The sequence below is a fragment of the Dendrobates tinctorius genome, unplaced genomic scaffold (genome assembly GCF_039654945.1).
Source record: "Dendrobates tinctorius isolate UK_male_01 unplaced genomic scaffold, ASM3965494v1 ptg000133l, whole genome shotgun sequence".
Taxonomy (NCBI): Eukaryota; Metazoa; Chordata; class Amphibia; order Anura; family Dendrobatidae; genus Dendrobates; species Dendrobates tinctorius.
Genome location: NW_027361801.1, coordinates 26436485 through 26455976, shown reverse-complemented (window position 1 = coordinate 26455976; position 19492 = coordinate 26436485). Strand labels below are relative to the sequence as shown.

Below are 19492 nucleotides of genomic sequence, written 5' to 3'. Positions count from 1 at the left end.
TGTCTTCTAGGCCATTCCTCAGACAGCAGCGAATGTACTTTGTGTTTTCTCACATGCTGACTTCGGTGTCTGTTTGGCTTGCCATAATTCTGCTGATTTTTATAAGCCTTTATCCGGAAATATTGCTCATCACTCTAAGAAATGTGAGGCGTGCGGGCCAAAAGGTAAGAGGAGCCGAATCCCTTGTACTTTTCATTGAACACAAACATGGGTTTGCCAAATAAAGATCTAGAAAAGAGGCATGTCATGTGAATATTATCGCTCATGGCCATGAATACAGTCTTCTAAATCTTGTGGAGGTTGTTAGAAATTTGCTTTTTTATTGGGAAATGTTGCAATTGTTTGTTTCACCAATAGTGGCCAGTCCGATAGCAGCTTATTGTCAGATTGAAGTTGTCCCTGACGGCTTCAGTTCCTTGCTCTATTATTTGTTCTCCGCTTCTGCTCACAAGGGAAGGGCCTCACGTGTGTGATCCAAACCCAGGGGCTGGACGTACTCTGTATTGTACATGGTGGTTCTACTGCTTGTAGGTGGTACATCGTAACTCAGAGGACTACAGTGACATAACGGGATGTTACATCAAGTCTCCTTTATCCTAGGCACTTGATCATTTACCGGCATGGCTTCTGCTGTAGCTAAATGGTGGGGAATTTACTAATGACTCAGTTACTACACTGAAGGGAGAGGCATAAAGGGAATCAATTATCATTTTAGACCCTCAAGGCTGCAAGCAGAACTTCATAGCTGGTAGTGAAAGAAGTACAAATGTTTCAGTTTACCTTTACTAATAACGCATACCATAGACAACCATCTGTTAAGGCCCCGTCACACATAGCAATCTCGCTAGCGAGATCGCTGCTTAGTCACAACTTTTGTGACACAACGGCGATCTCACCAGCGAGATCGCTGTGTGTGACAGCGATCAGCGACCGGCCCCCTGCCAGTATCACTGATCGCTGCAAGAAACCTCTGGACATTTTTTTTCGTCGCTGATCTCCCGCTGGTCAGCACGCATCGCTGCGGGAGACCAGTGACCAGCTGTAAAATAATATAAAAAATAAAAAATATTGTTATTCTCGCCTTCCGGCGTCCCGCGCAATCTTCCCGCCTCTCTCCACGCTCCCGGTCCCAGTAATCCTTTGCGAGAATGACCGTGAGACTTCGCGATCCCGCGAGAACGGACGTCATTGCAGTCATTCTCGCAAAAGATTACTGGGACCGGAGCGTGGAGAAGAGGGAGAGAGGCGGGAATGCTGCGCGGGACGTCGGAAGGTGAGAATAACAATATTTTTTATTTTAATTCTATTTTTTACATGGATCCATGGCATCAGCGCTAACGAACAGCGATGCCGCGCGCTCGGCATCGCTGCGTTAATCGCTGGTGAAGCTGTCTGTTTGACAGCTCACCAGCGATCACATAGCGACTTACCAGTGATCCTGACACGTTGATATCGTTGTCGGGGTCGCTGGTAAGTTGCTATGTGTGACTCCAGCTTTAGCTAACGTGATGTAAATGCCTCCTGAAGTGTCTGCTGAGTGTTACTTCAACAATGAAGGGTCCTGTGTTACCTGAGGCAAACCTTTCCCTTCTGCTCAAAATGAACTTTCTTGAGGTTTCCAGTGTAATCCGAAATCTACCTCAGTAGACATTGGGTCTTCAGCAGAATGGAGGCGTTTAGGAAGGGGTTGTCGTTCTTGACACAGGACGTATCGTGTATTTCTGAACGCCCAGTGGACACCTCAGGAGTTCTTTGCCTAAAATACTGAATATTTAGTCATGATCAAAGTTAAGAGGGCTAAGAAATTGATGACAGCGATTTAGACCTCAAATCTAGTATTTATCAACTGCCCAATGCAGATTGTGTTGTCCTGACACCTACATGTTACTTGTTGGGCTGGCTTGCTAGTGGACCAAGCTGTTTGTCTTGTCTTTGTCACGAAAGGGATGGTTAACCAGCTTGACTAACACTGTAGTCTCTTTGGTATTAATGTCTATTCCCTTTAACTCACTATCTGTTTAGAAAAAACGTGTACTCTATCCATGTGCTTTCCCTGCTTGCCCCTTCTATGTGTGTAATTTACTGACTGTTCACCTCTCACTATCTTGTCTTCCTTTTACTGATCCTCCTTCTCTCCCTGCCCCCTGTCTCTGCTTCGGACCAGGTAACAAAACACTTGCCTTCCTCAGGAACGTCCACTATCTTCATGCTTTCTCAAACCTCCAGTACTCACAGTTTCCCTTGGAGTGATTAAGGTGAATTTGGCTTACTACTTTTCATTTTTCTAAATGAATGGCTAATCTTTTCTTTACAATTGTATGTGCAACATTTCTTCAACTCCTTAATGGTCATTTGCTCTACGAGTACAGCCACATTTTATTAGTATTTCATAAGTGTTTTTAGATGTAACTTCTTACGAAACTGAAAAGTTATGGAGGCTTTTAACATGAGAAATAGGATTTCCATATAGGGTTAGTAAGTTGCACTAAGTTTCAGGATCGGTTTGTAAACTACTCCTACCGTCGGATGTTTCACATACGAGTGTGCCCCTCCAGGGTAATACATGCTGGACTTGACCTCTGTGCATTCAGGATGCTTCTGTCTTCGCTAGCTCTTGTGGACTAACACCGCTTCATTCCTGTGCCTCTTCTGTCGCTATAGCTCATCAGCGATGTCCTCCCTTTTGCTGACAAACATTGATGCAGTGCATCCTGAATGATCTGCTGTCCCATAAGACTTGGGTGCTTTACTACCTATCCACACTGTGATATGCAATGTACAAACTCTTCTCCCTTTGGCCACCTCTAACACCAGGAGAAGGAAGCAAAAAAGCACAGACACGGCCACAAGTGGTGTACTGTCGGATCTGAAACCGCAGCACAACCAGTTATGTGAAGGAGTTACACAGACAGTACAGAAGGGACATAGTAGGACATTTGTAATAATGACTATTGAAAACATTTTCTAATTTTGCATTTAGGAAGTAATGACCATAATACATGTTTTTAGTGCTATACTGCCTATGGTCTTTCAGATTTCTTACCCAAGAAAATAACGTGGTTAGAATATCAGACTAGGCTCACTTATTAAGCTATAGGTTTTATTGGCTTTATGGGAGAGTCATTCAGCATTCTTTTTTAGGTCTCTGCATTTAGTGGCATCACATTTGGTTAAAATCCCATTAATCCAGCTGAAATTGCATAAAATGTTTTTATGTTTTAGGTATAAAGCCATTTGGCATGTATATCAGTTGTGCAAAGCGCCATCAACTATTCTTCTGCTGTTTGCAGTAACTAGATATACCTTTAAAGCCGCTACTTTTCACAATGTCAGTTAATGAGTTAGTTGCTTTCTATAATGTGATGGCTGGGGAGCTCTCATTAGAGCTGACCCGATAATAGGATCTGCACCCATACTCGCACTCCTAAATGCTTATGCCTTTTAATGTTATTTAATACTAAATTGATATTGTTCTGACCGGCTCCCAAAGAACGTGCTCCCTGTCACTTCCCCCTGCCTATCGATCGGATGTAGATATTGGAGATCACACCATGGATGTGCTTATACAAAATTACCAGTTTGGAGAAGTTTCGCCGTTTTAAGACTTTTTTGAAGTGCGTTCTCCCTCAACGCTTCTTCCGTTTGAGCCCAATGACCAGAGTGAGACAGCAGGATAAGAAAATGGAGCAGATGACAGTTACTCCATCCCAGTTTTTTTTTCCATTAAATTGCTGATTGATGTTCTTGTAATTATAATTTTGCCTTCTAGATAGTAAGCATTAGTTTGGTTTAGATACAAGTTTAAGAACAATACATTCTTCTATTCTTTCTTCATTTTGGTCCTAGGAGTCAGTGGCGCAATCCTACGTAAAGATTGCCAGTTTTCCCATTATTGCATACTGTGGTACGTGTCGGTTACTGATTAGGACAGCCCTCTGGACTCCATAGCCTAAAATTACTAAGGATTTAAATTAATGAAATACAAGTTACCAGGGAACCCTTTTACTATCTTCCTGATCGTAGCTAATGCATGTTATACTCATTCATGATGCTTGTGAGGTAGAGATTTTGTCACATACATAAAAATAAATGTGTCCTCAGAACATGACCCATTTACATTTTTCTTTTAAATTTTTGATATAACTATGTACATTGATATAACCATGTATATTTAGACAAGAAAAATCTAAACTCTTTCCATTTTCACACTGGCAACCAAGCCTAATATTCAATTCCAGCTTCCTATTGAAAGCATAAGCAGAAATAGACTGTGTCTGGCACTATTCATTGGCATAGAAGTTTTACTACCAGTACTTATGCTTTTATTTGGGTAAAGGTCATAGCGAAGAGAGGGGGAGGAGGTGAGCTGTGATGCCACTGATTGTGAATGCTGGATCCTGTGTTATACACTGCATAAACAGGTGGAACTTTGCATTGTAATCTTGTCTGTGGTGATCGAGAGACCGTTGAAAGGGCTTCAGTAAAAACAGGAATTAGGACTTGTTGGAAAACTGCAATATTTCTGTTTTTTTAAAGACGTAACATTAATATTCGGATTTAAACAGCAGGACATTGATCTGATGACACCATCCCTTTGAGTTCACTTGGTAACAAAAAAAGTTTATCCTCTTGAACTGCTTTTCTGTGGGCTGTGTAATGGATTATAAGGGAATTCGTTAAAATGTATGTCAGTGATGCCTGTGAGCAGATTATATGAGAAGCCTGGGATCTAGAACCTCCCAGTGATTCTAGAACAGATCTACTGTATATAGAACGCTTTTATCTAAATTGTCATTGACCATCTGACGCAACCTTTTAGGCACAGGCTGAGACCAACCAATAGCCATGACAATGTTTTATTCCAAATTTTCTACTTTTTTTTTTTTCAAAATTTTTTTTTTTTTTTAATTTATTTTGTTATTTTTTGTTTTTAAGGTTTGTAACTTCACTTTTTATCTCATTCTGGTTGTCTCAGTTTTAGACTAAGTGAAAACACTGCTTCCGCTTGCTTTTTATAAATGTCTGGACAATGTCAACTGGGGTTTGAGCTATTAAGGGGGTGGTGGTCCAAGATCCCTGACCAGCGGGACTTCCTTTACATGTGCACTATAGCATATCAAAGTTTACGTCTGATGGGATTTCTCACATTTAACTTTCTTTTCAGTGAGCTCTTTATAGTATAATTGTGTCATAAAACATAAGCGACCTCCATAAAGCCATTAACATATCCTCATTTATCGTCTATATATCATGTTCACTCTTTATTTTTATGTTGTTTGTATCACTGTTTTAGAAGAAAATGTGCACCAAAACAGTTGGTTCAGAGACTACCCGGTCGACTGTAAGACCTCTCCTTTTACGAACGTTCTCAGATGAGTCTAATGTACTATAAGAGGTATACCACCATGATCCAAATCATCACGAAACCAATCCGCCCCCAATGCGCTTTCCGCTACCTGATTGACGCTTAATTTTGGGATTGGTGTACCGCTGCTGAATTATCACACGGAAGAATAAGATCAGGTTTGGTTTGTCGGCATAATTGGAACTGATGTTCCCTTTTTTAACTGTAAATTTTTTATTTTTTTTAAATCCCAAAACCTATTACGGTAGTAGATTTATGGTTTGGCAAACTGTCCAGATTCAGGAATACAGCTTGTGTGGGTTTTCCACCTGCACCTGACACATTCCTATCAATAGATGGAACAATCCAGAATTTTTTTTAAATATATATTTATTTCTCTGAATTTACAAACTGATTCCAATTATGTAAATAAACCTAAAGCGGACTTACTCTTCTGTAGGAATGCTAAAAGAAAGCAATGATTTAATTCCGCAAAGCTAGAAGACTGCTTCTTATTACTAGTGGCTTCTGTTTGTCATAAGTAGCACTGGTATTCGTCCACTGTATGTTCTCCGCTTGGGGGCTCCGGTAAATATGGGGTTGTAACTATTGTGTTAGGGAATTGCATCATTGGCCGTTTTATCTCAACTCCCATTATGAGGGGGCTTAGTGGAGGGCTGACTTGGGAAATTCAAGTATCTCAAGTCTCCCACCATAATGCCCTTTTTTTAGAATTTAGAAGCCAGGTATGACACCTGGCACATAGGGGTAACATGGGGTGTTTTTTTTGTCTCATTGCCACTGAGACTACGGTATGTTACCCTCTGTCCATTCACAGAATACAAGCTGCTGTGTGCAGGACCTGCATTCTGCTAGCTTTAATAGAATCCCCTCTTGGTATTCTGCATTCTTGAGGGGACTGAGCTGCAGACGTGTAGAAGATTTTCTCAACCCTAAGGCTATGTTCACACGTGGCGTTTTTGCTGCGTGGTTTTTTTTTTTTGCTTTTTAATGCAAATTTTATGCTGCGTTTTACAGTACCAGTAAAGGCTATGAGATTTCAGAAATGTCATGCACACACATGCTGCTTATTTTTATTTTTAAACTGCAGCATTTCACTTTCTTTCAGCTTTTTTTCAGTGTTTTTTTCACCCAAAGCAATGACGTGCAAAAACGCAGGTATCAGGTTTTGCTGCGTTTTTGGTGCAAAAATCTTTAAGGTAGTTGCATCTTGATTTTTTTTTTGGGGGGGCCAACAAAAATGCAGCAAATACGCAACAAAACCTGCTTTTATGTAAGCAGCTTCTTTGAGCAGGTTTTCTCTGCAGAAAAAAACGTAGTAGGTCTGATTATGCATTTAAATTAGCTGTCAGCAGCAACAGTGTGGCTACTGGTGGATCAATTCACCTGAGCTAATAGAACTATGCAAAGAAATTTTGCTTACTACATAAGGAAGACCTCCTCCCCATGAAAGTTTTTTTATTCTCTTAATATATTCCAGTCACCATATTATACAGCCCTGTGTACTTACAATTGCGCATTTTGTCTTTACCCAGTTAATTCTTCTCTTTTACATTTGGTCTATAGGTCTATGACCACACATGATTAAAAACCAGACTAGCTGAATCCTTCTGAGCTCTATATAGAAACAGGAATTCTTAATTTCCCTGCACGAGTCATCATTAGAACTACAATTCTACCTCACTGTAATTTCACTGCATATTTATGCAACATCAACCCCGCAGCAGCCAGATGTTACAGCACATTGGATGGGTGTGACGACTCCTGGAGGAGTGGAACCTCTGGGTCGTGATACCAACCCACCCAGGGCGAGCTGACCTAGTGAGGACCATCCCCTATACAGGGAGTGTCAGGGGCAGACCCAGGGGGATAAAGAACCAGGTGGCCAGCACACAGACGCGAGAGAGTGTGTCTAGCAAGGTGCGGGAGGGGACATGCAGGATACAAGAGAATGCAAAGCTTGGACACAGGGGCACGCTGAGTACAGGATAGTACAGGGCGAGTACACGGGGATACGCAGGGTTCAGGGCTTGTATACGGGGGCATGCTGGGTATTGGATAATGCGAATAGCGGGCACTGAGAAGCATGCCTGGGTATGAGGCAAGGTAGAGTGCGTGCTGGGAAGCACGCCTGAGTACAAGGGTAAAGCAGAGCATGTGCTAAGGAGCACACCAGAGTACAGGGCAGAAGCAGAGTGTGTGCTGAGAAGCACAAGGCAGGGGACCAGAGTACAGAGGGCGGCCAAGTAGGGGCCTAGCAAGGAAGCACAACAATGATCAGGCGCCTCCTACAGGAAGAGGTGTCCTGATATAGGGCATGAGCGCTGGGACTAACGGGTTAGGTCCTCCAGGACCATCAATAGAATGTACTGGATGTGGCAATTCCTCATGATTCAGTGAATACATGCGGATTTACCTGCGTTCCTATAGAAGGACGCGATTTGGAATTTGCGAACATGTGCTGCGTCGAAAGCGCTGCTACTTCCGGATCGTGGTCACATAGCTTGTGGTCAGTCATTTCAACAAATATTGTACATATCAATAGTACAGGTAAATATAAGAAATGTTGTATTTATATTTTATTTAAAAAAAAAAATATTTTGTCCCTTTTTCCTACCTCTTGAACTTACCATCCACTCTGAAAAAACTGCCAAAATCTATTGTGGACAAAGCAAGGCTGATTGCCAGCACCGTGGGTTGTCATGTTGCTCCTCCTATGGAGAGGGGATGTGGAGTCAGGAGCACTTGGCACAGTGGCTTGTCAGGTTACTCCTCCTATGGAGAGGGAAGGTGGAGTGAGGAGCACTTGGCACAGTGGGATGTCAGGTTACTCCTCCTATGGAGAGGGAAGGTGGAGTGAGGAGCACTCGGCACAGTGGTTTGTCAGGTTACTCCTCCTCTGGAGATGGGAGGTGGAGTGAGGAGCACTCGGCACAGTGGGATGTCATGTTACTCCTCCTATGGAGAGGGGATGTGGAGTCAGGAGCACTTGGCACTGTGACTTGTCAGGTTACTCCTTTGGAGAGGGGAGGTGGACAGAGGAGCACTCAGCACAGTTGAGTGACAGGTTACTACTCCTATGGAGAGGGGATGTGGAGTCAGGAGCACTTGGCACAGTGGGATGTCAGGTTACTCCTCCTCTGGAGATGGGAGGTGGAGTGAGGAGCACTTGGCACAGTGGGATGTCATGTTACTCCTCCTATGGAGAGGGGATGTGGAGTCAGGAGCACTTGGCACAGTGGGATGTCAGGTTACTCCTCCTATGGAGATGGGAGGTGGAGTGAGGAGCACTCGGCACAGTGGCTTGTCAGGTTACTCCTCCTCTGGAGATGGGAGGTGGAGTGAGGAGCACTCGGCACAGTGGGATGTCATGTTACTCCTCCTATGGAGAGGGGATGTGGAGTCAGGAGCACTTGGCACTGTGACTTGTCAGGTTACTCCTTTGGAGAGGGGAGGTGGACAGAGGAGCACTCAGCACAGTTGAGTGACAGGTTACTACTCCTATGGAGAGGGGATGTGGAGTCAGGAGCACTTGGCACAGTGGGATGTCAGGTTACTCCTCCTCTGGAGATGGGAGGTGGAGTGAGGAGCACTTGGCACAGTGGGATGTCATGTTACTCCTCCTATGGAGAGGGGATGTGGAGTCAGGAGCACTTGGCACAGTGGGATGTCAGGTTACTCCTCCTATGGAGATGGGAGGTGGAGTGAGGAGCACTCGGCACAGTGGCTTGTCAGGTTACTCCTCCTATGGAGAGGGAAGGTGGAGTGAGGAGCACTCGGCACAGTGGGATGTCAGGTTACTCCTCCTATGGAGAGGGAAGGTGGAGTGAGGAGCACTCGGCACAGTGGGATGTCAGGTTACTCCTCCTATGGAGATGGGAGGTGGAGTGATGAGCACTCGGCACAGTGGGATGTCATGTTACTCCTCCTATGGAGAGGGAAGGTGGAGTGAGGAGCACTTGGCACAGTGGGATGTCATGTTACTCCTCCTATGGAGAGGGAAGGTGGAGTGAGGAGCACTTGGCACAGTGGGATGTCAGGTTACTCCTCCTATGGAGATGGGAGGTGGAGTGAGGAGCACTCGGCACAGTGGTTTGTCAGGTTACTCCTCCTATGGAGAGGGAAGGTGGAGTGAGGAGCACTTGGCACAGTGGGATGTCAGGTTACTCCTCCTATGGAGAGGGAAGGTGGAGTGAGGAGCACTCGGCACAGTGGGATGTCAGGTTACTCCTCCTATGGAGATGGGAGGTGGAGTGAGGAGCACTCGGCACAGTGGGATGTCAGGTTACTCCTCCTATGGAGATGGGAGGTGGAGTGAGGAGCACTCGGCACAGTGGGATGTCAGGTTACTCCTCCTATGGAGATGGGAGGTGGAGTGAGGAGCACTCGGCACAGTGGGATGTCATGTTACTCCTCCTATGGAGAGGGAAGGTGGAGTGAGGAGCACTTGGCACAGTGGGATGTCATGTTACTCCTATGGAGAGGGAAGGTGGAGTGAGGAGCACTTGGCACAGTGGGATGTCAGGTTACTCCTCCTATGGAGATGGGAGGTGGAGTGAGGAGCACTCGGCACAGTGGCTTGTCAGGTTACTCCTCCTATGGAGAGGGAAGGTGGAGTGAGGAGCACTCGGCACAGTGGGATGTCAGGTTACTCCTCCTATGGAGAGGGAAGGTGGAGTGAGGAGCACTCGGCACAGTGGGATGTCAGGTTACTCCTCCTATGGAGATGGGAGGTGGAGTGAGGAGCACTCGGCACAGTGGGATGTCATGTTACTCCTCCTATGGAGAGGGGATGTGGAGTCAGGAGCACTTGGCACTGTGACTTGTCAGGTTACTCCTTTGGAGAGGGGAGGTGGACTGAGGAGCACTCAGCACAGTTGAGTGACAGGTTACTCCTCCTATGGAGAGGGGAGGTGGAGTGAGGAGCACTAAGCACAGTGAGGTGTCAGGTGACAGTCTAATAAACTCTATTAAGAGGGGAGGAGGAGAGAGGATCTCTCAGAACACTCACACACAGCGCTGCACCTTTCAGCGAATCTATTTCTCTTCAGTGCTCGATGCACAGCCACACAGCTCAGTAATGCTTTGAGGCCTTCAATGCTGCTGTTAATGCCTTTTGAGCATGTGATAAATGGACAAAGAGCAAGAATCCATCTGTTTCTCTATGCTTTGCTCTCTAAGCACTATACTAGCTAAGAGATGGATTCAAGTTAGTAAAAGAGCTTGCAGAGGTGAAAACTGGTGAAAGTGCAGGATACAAGTCAAATAATGGCCGGAAAGGATTTTTGCAGTTTTTTCAGCGTGTATGGTGAGAAGTAGGAGTAGTGGCTCATAAGTGGAGAAAGAATTAGATTTCCCTGATTGATACAAAACAACTTTTCTTATAGTTGCTTGTACTAATGTCTTATGCACATTTTGTGGCAACGACAGTGTCTTTAAAAGGGATTTCCCACAAAAGACATGGGAATGATGATAAATTCCTGAGCGCTAAGTCCCTCACCAATAACTAGAGTGGGAATTCATATGAGCAGTGCTGCTCTTTGGCGTGCTCGGTCAGTGTATAAAGCATTGCAATCATTGCACCAAGTGTTGGGACGGCCAGGGATCAAACATTTGTCTGTGGGGAAGTGATAAATGTATTTTGTCTTTAAGAGCCAACACCTAAGTAGTGTAGACTATAATTGTAGGAAATAACTACAGCACAGTAAACCTTTTTGTTGTAGAAAGTTCAACTGTGAATAAAAACAATAACAACCCCAGAAACATCACAAAATGTAAAGGCAAACTAAACAAATCGGACTAAAAAAGTGTGTCCTCCACAAGAGCTGCTCAGATCATCCATCTAGAGCGAGAAAGTCGGCAATAAGAGGCGACGAATGAAAGAGACCAGGCTTGTTTACATAGCCTAAAATTATGGGGACACATCAGTCTGAATAGGAGCTGCAGGCAGTAACATTTTTTGATTATCTGCCAATTTTTTTAATTTTTTTTGATTTTAGTAGCTTTTGTAAGTAACTTTTGGTTGCCAGAGTTCAGGAGGCATTTAAACAGTTGATTCTATATTGCTGTTACTATCTATTAGCATTGCACAGTCAAGACTGTGTGTAGCCAGCCCAACACACAGAAGCGGATGAAGCGACACATGGACCGTCCTCCAATCCACGTGCACACGTCACAGCTGTGTCATTGTCACACTGTGTAATGAAGACTGAGACATATGTTTTATGTGCAGATCTACTTTACGCCACATAACTTTGCCTTCCTGAACAGATCACAAGGTTTCCTGCTCATTGTCCAAAAATGATCACATAATTGCCTGTGATTATCGCTTTAGAGGCCCGATTTAGTGTGTTGTTCTGATTGGGGATCTTAAAGGGAAACGATCATCAGAAAATAGCCTCTTGTTTACATCAGGATTTGGGTTTAAATGTATATTTTTTTTTTTTAATTTTTGGCAATTTTTCTTTACCACATCACAATTTCAATTAAAATAGAAACCTTGCAATTTTCATACTGTCCGCTATGGCCTTTATAGGCTGGAACATCTTATGTCTGGAAACAATACATGTACATAGCCACAGAGCCCAACACAATGTTTTGTAGTGGGTCATTGTAAAGTGAGCTGGAGCAGGGTCAGCTGTGGCATTGCCTATTGTGATTGGTCTATCCTTTATCAGTCAATATCATCTTGCCTCTGATGATAAGGAGTCTGCTGAAAACTCTTTCAGGAAATATCAGTCAATAAAGGCCCCAGTAGCCTGTGTGACAATTGCAAGGTTATTTGCAAATGATGCCTTTATGTATAAAGATCACGATCTGAAGGAAAACAAAGTTGTCAAATGTAAAAAAAAAAAAATAAAATCCATGCAAGTCATTCTCTGATGATGGCTTCACTTTAACATTTTGATTTGATGCTTTGCATACTCATGACTAATTGGCCAGTCTCTAAGGCCTCTTTCACACTTCCGTTTTTTACAATCAGTCACAATCCGCCAGGTTTTGAAAAAAAACGGATCCTCAAATTTTTTTTGAGGATCCGTTTTTTTCCCATTGACTTGCATTAATGGCGGATTGTGACGGATTGCTGTCCGTTGCATCCGTTTTTTGTGAGGATCCGCCAAAAGTTGCTGTCCGTCACCATCCTCAAAAATTTCAAAACGGAGCTTGTAACGTTTTTTTCTCTGGCGGATCCTGCAAACACTGATTTAACCCGAATTTCTTTCTGGGTGCCGGACCAAAAAAAAAAAAAAATTCTCTCTCTCTCTCTCTCTCTCTCTCTCTCTCTCTCTCTCTCTCTCTCTCTCTCTCTCTCTCTCTCTCTCTCTCTCTCTCTCTCTCTCTCTCTCTCCCTCTCTCTCCCTCTCTCCCTCTCTCCCTCTCTCCCTCTCTCCCTCTCCCGCGATTCCTTTAAATGTCTTCATTTTCAGGATCCGTCTAAAAACGGATCCTGTGCCATCCGTTCACATCAGTTGAGAACGGATCCGCTTGTCCACCTTTTTGGCGGATTATAACTGATGCAAAAAACTGAAGTGTGAAAGAGGCCTAAGGAAATCACCTTTGTGTCATGCCAGTTGTGATATTCACTATGGTGTCCATACCCCTTGAAAAAAAAGAGATGCTCCATTAAAAACCATGCTTCATTGTTTTCTCCATTGAAATCAAAACAAATCAGATAGTAATGTTCGGCATGCCCTGAAGCTTTGCAACTCTTCAGTCTGATGTGTACGAGGACCTGAAGTCTGCTGAACCTGGTGATAACGGCAGAGTCACTTGACTGTCTATAAAGTATATGGGGGCTTCCTGACTCCCCCGATAGGTCATGTCAGGGGTGAGAAGGATCCCACCTGATTGAATTTCAGCTGCTGATACTTTGGCGTGGAGAAATCTAACAGCGTCTCTCCCTGAGAGCACAGGAGCGCTCGTCTTGGCGTTTGTGTATAGGTCGTTGCTTCGACTGACAGCTATCTAATGTATATGGGTGCCTTTACAGAAACCAAGAGTTTTCAGGCTGCAGTTTTTTTTTTGTTTTTTTTTAAGTGAGGCTTGCTCACCCTCCCCAGGTCCTGCACTTGGTTTCCTCCGCTGCTCCCAGTGTCTGTTATTGTCTACAGTGCTGACATCATTGCGATCAATCAACGAGCTGAGAGGCTTGTGTCGTCGTCTTAAACTCTATTGCCACAGTCACCGTGACATCATTGCTGCAAAGAACGGACACCGGGAGCAGTGGCAGAGACTCTGAACTGGTCCTGGGGAGTTTGAGTAAGGCCCAATTTGATCTGGAGGTTTATTATAGTATTTTTTTTTTTTAATAACCTAGGGAACAGAGGTTTTCTTAAACTGAAAACCAATCTGCCTTACAACCTGTCCCACTATCCGTATGGATAGGCCACTATACTGGTGCAGCTGTTTGTTGATCAGTGGCATTTTTGGACTCATCAGTGGGCCACAGGATATCTAGAACAAAAGATTATCCCATTTCCCTCTAAACGGTAAAGCATTGCAAGAATGCTAATTATTACTACTTGTATTTTTCAGAATCTACAGTTCCAGCGGCCTACGCTGATATCCTACAAAAATGTGGAGAACGGGTGCCTCTCCCGAATAAGATTGGAGGAGTACAAACTGAACCCTCTACTGTCTTCTATTGACGTATATCAGTGATGTACCTGGCTACACTGTGCAAGGCCACCGATACTACTAATGACCAGGAGTGCTATCTCAATATGTTACACGTAAGATCAATACATGAATTCTTCTCCACCAAGAACCCAAAAGGCCACGAAGAAGATGAGAGGACTCCAACTTCTGATTCTTATATATTCCCCTTGCTGCAAGGACTTAGCAAGGGCTTGGATGTTCATACGAAGCGTCCGGATGAATTACCTGCCTAAATCTCTTGGTGCATGTGCGCTCTACAATAACGCCGCCTTTATGCAAAACGTTGCACATCCCTTGACGTTGAAGAAATGAATTTTGCATTTTTATATTCATGAGAACGTACATTTATAATGGCATATTAATGCCCAGGGATCCTTCTCCGTTTAATTTCTTTTATATATTATTTCTCCGTTCTTCACACAATTTATCATCTCTAATATTGTCGATTTGTATTTATGGAAGATTGGTAAATTCCAAAATTGCCCCTTGGGCATTAGACTGGGCTGGGTTGGCATTACTGGTGGCTTCCGATTACATGAGGCATCCTATGCATGTACATCCATCTGTACCTCAATGGGGAAATAAACCATGCGGAAATCTACTCTTTGCCTGTGCAGAAATGGATGGAATTATTCCAGGGCAAGCATGACGCTTCCATTTAGCCATGTGGTCTCCTAACACTTCAAGGGGTTGTCCAATAATGTGGCTACACCCATAGTGACTGATGTGATCTCTGTGGGTGTACCAGCCCCTCCCGGACCCTGTGTAAATACAGGCGTACCTACATAGGAAGTGAGACCCCCAGGCCCATACCTAGAAACTGCATTTCTTGTCGACCCCCGCAATAGGTGGTATAACGTCTGAGGGCGGAGACCGACTTAAATATTTACCCTGTTTTCCTATAATGCTTACACATTTCACATGAATCTACATTTTCTAAGTCTTAACCCATAGTTCTTTTAAAACGTTATTATTTTTTTATTTTTATTTTTTTACATATTCATTCTACTTTTCCATCATTTTCCATCCCCACAGTAACCAAAAACAGCAGTCTAAGTTTCTTCGCAATGCACTGAGGTTTGCTGCAGTTTATACCAGAGTTAAGAGATGTTTTCAAGAAAAAAAGTATAAACTATTTATTAAAAAAAGGTATATTTTTATATGAGGTGTCAAAATAGAGCAGCAGTAAACTGTATAAATTTATTAGGCTCACTTGGCTGTAGATCGGAGTTCAGTACAGTCATATATTATACCAGGAGCGCACAATAACCGTGTCTGCAGAGGATCTGTATGCCCTTATGTACACTTATCTAAGTGTAAGATTTTACCCATTCAAGCCATTCCAGACTTAATACTAAGTGTAATATACATGCAAGATTATATTGTTTTGTTTTTTATTAAATGTAGATTTTACATTTGCGCCCATTTTTGTTTTCCCTTTTATACATTAGAATGTCCCTAATAAGTGCGATCGTTCTATCGAGATGTCTGATGTAAGTTGGCTGTTACTTGAATGTATTTGTAAGCGCCATTATTAAGAGGACACAAAAAGGTCATTCTTCAAAATGGAGACGTGTGTGAACTAATGTGTACCATGTCTTGTCATGATTTAAAGAGAATTGGTCAGCGGCTTTTTGCTGTTTAATCTCAGAGAAGTATAATGTAAGGCAGAGATCCTGATTCCAGGGATGTGTCACTTGCTCAACTGCTTGCTCTAGTTTCAATACAATCAGTGTTTCATCAGCAGGAGATTATCACTGCAGGACTAGCTGTCCCGTGCCAAGTAGTCCAAATTGCTGCCAATCAGTGGTGTGGGTGGGTTTATACACAGCTCTGCATTATGAGCACTTATGCAACAGAAAAAGCAGGGATTCTATCAACTAAAGCAAGCACTCCACTCCAGTAAGTGTTACATAACTAGAATCAGGGTTTCTACCTGTACATCATGCTACTCTGAGGTTACATAGCAAAAATCTGCTGACAGATTCCTGTTAAGTGATCTGCGAATTTCTTCTAACACAGTATTATCCCATTATGTTTTGTAATTTATATTTTTTATCTGGATTACTATAAATTTCAGGAAAAGAAATGAATCTGCATTGAAGGTACGCGCGGGACCATTGATGGTGCAGTCACTTGATCTAGATTGTAAGAGATGACTAAAAAGAGCCCGAATGTAAGTGGGTAGATTTCATCCAAAGAGCGCAGTGGAGGGGACCCACAGTGATGGCTGCAGCCATACTTAGTGCTGCGAATGTCATTGTTTAGAAGGTGGACTATGAAATTCGATTGTGGAAGATCCGCTTCGTTTTCGCTAAATGGGAATATACCCTAACAATTCAGAATTTGGCCAATGCGCTTAAGATGTGCCACTTATAACTGAAGGTCCGCACAGGAACCTGGATTGGGACACATGCACAACACCCTGCCGTATCTCTAAAGGTAATGGACATTGTGCAAGAGTAACTCTACCACCTTCCCACACCCATCCACCCTCCCGTTAAGTCTCCTTTTAGATTTGCCATGTATCTAAAGCTTTAGTTCCAGCTTCAGTAATTTAGTTACAGCTTTTAATAAGTCAATAAATCAAAAGGCTCCATTTAGTATGGGACAATCCAGGTTTAATGAGCTTGGATGCTCAGTCTGGGATCTTCACAGACGGGGGGCATTTACAGTTATTTGGATACACCCAGTAGGCTCGTAATTGAAAGCTTTGCGATGACGAAGCTGATTGTGGTCCACTTACAGGGACTATTTTGGCCTTAAGACAGGAACTGAGAAATAACGCGGAAATCAAATGGTTTTTATGGCACAATTAAAGGCATTGTTCCCACTGGTAGGGTCTAAAGTCTCAGTTCTATGTAGTAGTAACCACCTATGCCTTGCTGCACAAAAAGAGTCACATTACATACTTACCTGCATCGTTTAGGCTATTTTCACATGCGGTTTTGCAGTATTTGCTGCAGTTGTTAATGCAAATTAAAGCTCCTTTTTACAGTATGAGCAAAGGCCATGAGAATCACTAATTTTTCATACTTTTTTCCTGACTGAACACCGAATACTAGCATCACATAAAATTTGCCAGAGCCCTTATAACAGTGTAACACTGTATACAAGTGTCGCACAAATGTGCCAGTCAGAGCCCTTATAACAGTATAACACCGCATACAAGTCTAACACACGTTCCAGTCAGAGCCCTTATGACAGTGTAACACCGCGTACAAGTCTCACACAAATGTTCCAGTCAGAGCCCTTATGACAGTGTAACACCGCGTACAAGTCTCACACAAATGAGCCAGTCATAGCCCTTATAACAGTGTAACACCGCGTACAAGTCTCACACAAATGAGCCAGTCATAGCCCTTATAACAGTGTAACACCGCATACAAGTCTCACACAAATGAGCCAGTCATAGCCCTTATAACAGTGTAACACCGCGTACAAGTCTCACACAAATGTGCCAGTCAGAGCCTTATAACAGTGTAACACCGCTACAAGTCTCACACACGTTCCAGTCAGAGCCCTTATGACAGTGTAACACCGCGTACAAGTCTCGCACAAATGTGCCAGTCATAGCCCTTATAACAGTGTAACACGGTATACAAGTCTCACACAAATGTGCCAGTCAGAGCCCTTATAACAGTGTAACACCGCTACAAGTCTCACACACGTTCCAGTCAGAGCCCTTATGACAGTGTAACACCGCATACAAGTCTCGCCCAAATGTGCCAGTCAGAGCCCTTATGACAGTGTAACACCGCGTACAAGTCTCGCACACAAGTTCCAGTCAGAGCCCTTATGACGGTGTAACACCGCGTACAAGTCTCACACAAATGTTCCAGTCAGAGCCCTTATGACAGTGTAACACCGCGTACAAGTCTCGCGCACATGTGCCAGTCAGAGCCCTTATGAAAGTGTAACACCGCATAAAAGTCTTGCACAAATGTTCCAGTCAGAGCCCTTATGACACTGTAACACCGCATACAAGTCTTGCACAAATGTGCCAGTCAGAGCCCTTATGACAGTGTAACACCGCATACAAGTCTCGCACAAATGTGCCAGTCAGAGCCCTTATGACAGTGTAACACCGCGTACAAGTCTCACACAAATGGGCCAGTCAGAGCCCTTATGACAGTGTAACACCGCGTACCAGTCTCGCACAAATGTGCCAGTCAGAGCCCTTATGACAGAGTAACACCGCGTACAAGTCTCGCACAAATGTGCCAGTCAGAGCCCTTATGACAGTGTAACACAGCGTACAAGTCTCGCACAAATGTGCCAGTCAGAGCCCTTATGACACTGTAACACCGCATACATGTCTCGCACACATGTTCCAGTCAGAGCCCTTATGACAGTGTAACATCGGGTACAAGTCTCGCACACACGTGCCAGTCAGAGCCCTTATGACAGTGTAACACCGCATACAAGTCTCGCACACATGTGCCAGTCAGAGCCCTTATGACAGTGTAACACCGCATACAAGTCTCGCACAAATGTGCCAGTCAGAGCCCTTATGACAGTGTAACACCGCGTACCAGTCTCGCACAAATGTGCCAGTCAGAGCCCTTATGACAGTGTAACACCGCGTACAAGTCTCGCACACATGTGCCAGTCAGAGCCCTTTTGACAGTGTAACACCGCGTACAAGTCTCGCACACATGTTCCAGTCAGAGCCCTTATGACAGTGTAACACCGCATACAAGACTCGCACACATGTTCCAGTCAGAGCCCATATGACAGTGTAACACCGCATACAAGTCTCGCACAAATGTTCCAGGCAGAGCCCTTATGACAGTGTAACACCGCATACAAGTCTCAAACAAATGTGCCAGTCAGAGCCTTTATGACCGTGTAACACCGCGTACCAGTCTCGCACAAATGTGCCAGTCAGAGCCCTTATGACAGTGTAACACCGCGTACAAGTCTCGCACAAATGTGCCATTCAGAGCCCTTATGACAGTGTAACACCGCGTACAAGTCTCGCAGAAATGTGCCAGTCAGAGCCCTTATGACACTGTTACACCGCATACATGTCTCGCACACATGTTCCAGTCAGAGCACTTATGACAGTGTAACACCGCATACAAGTCTCGCACAAATGTGCCAGTCAGAGCCCTTATGACAGTGTAACACCGCGTACCAGTCTTGCACAAATGTGCCAGTCAGAGCCCTTATGACAGTGTAACACCGCGTACAAGTCTCGCACAAATGTGCCAGTCAGAGCCCTTATGACAGTGTAACACCGCGTACAAGTCTCGCACAAATGTGCCAGTCAGAGCCCTTATGACAGTGTAACACCACGTACAAGTCTAGCACAAATGTGCCAGTCAGAGCCCTCATGACCGTGTAACACCGCATACAAGTCTCACACAAATGTGCCAGTCAGAGCCCTTATAACAGTGTAACACCGCTACAAGTCTCACACACGTTCCAGTCAGAGCCCTTATGACAGTGTAACACCGCATACAA

At 44.0% G+C, this 19492-nt stretch overlaps 1 protein-coding gene across 3 annotated transcripts in view; it reads left to right on the top strand.

The window, feature by feature from the left end:
- ATP11C (ATPase phospholipid transporting 11C (ATP11C blood group)) overlaps window positions 1–15442 on the top strand; it is a 213081-nt gene extending 197639 nt beyond the window's left edge. For 2 of the 3 annotated variants that reach the window (XM_073543577.1, XM_073543576.1), the window contains exons 28-29: window positions 11–164; window positions 13901–15442. In XM_073543577.1, the coding sequence (XP_073399678.1) occupies window positions 11–164; window positions 13901–14026 (280 nt within the window). In that variant the 3' untranslated portion in view covers window positions 14027–15442. Of the gene's footprint in view, window positions 1–10; window positions 165–5293; window positions 5396–13900 lie in introns of all 3 variants that reach the window. The other variant, XM_073543578.1, reaches the window with a different exon arrangement.
- Window positions 15443–19492: the final 4050 nt, after the last annotated feature.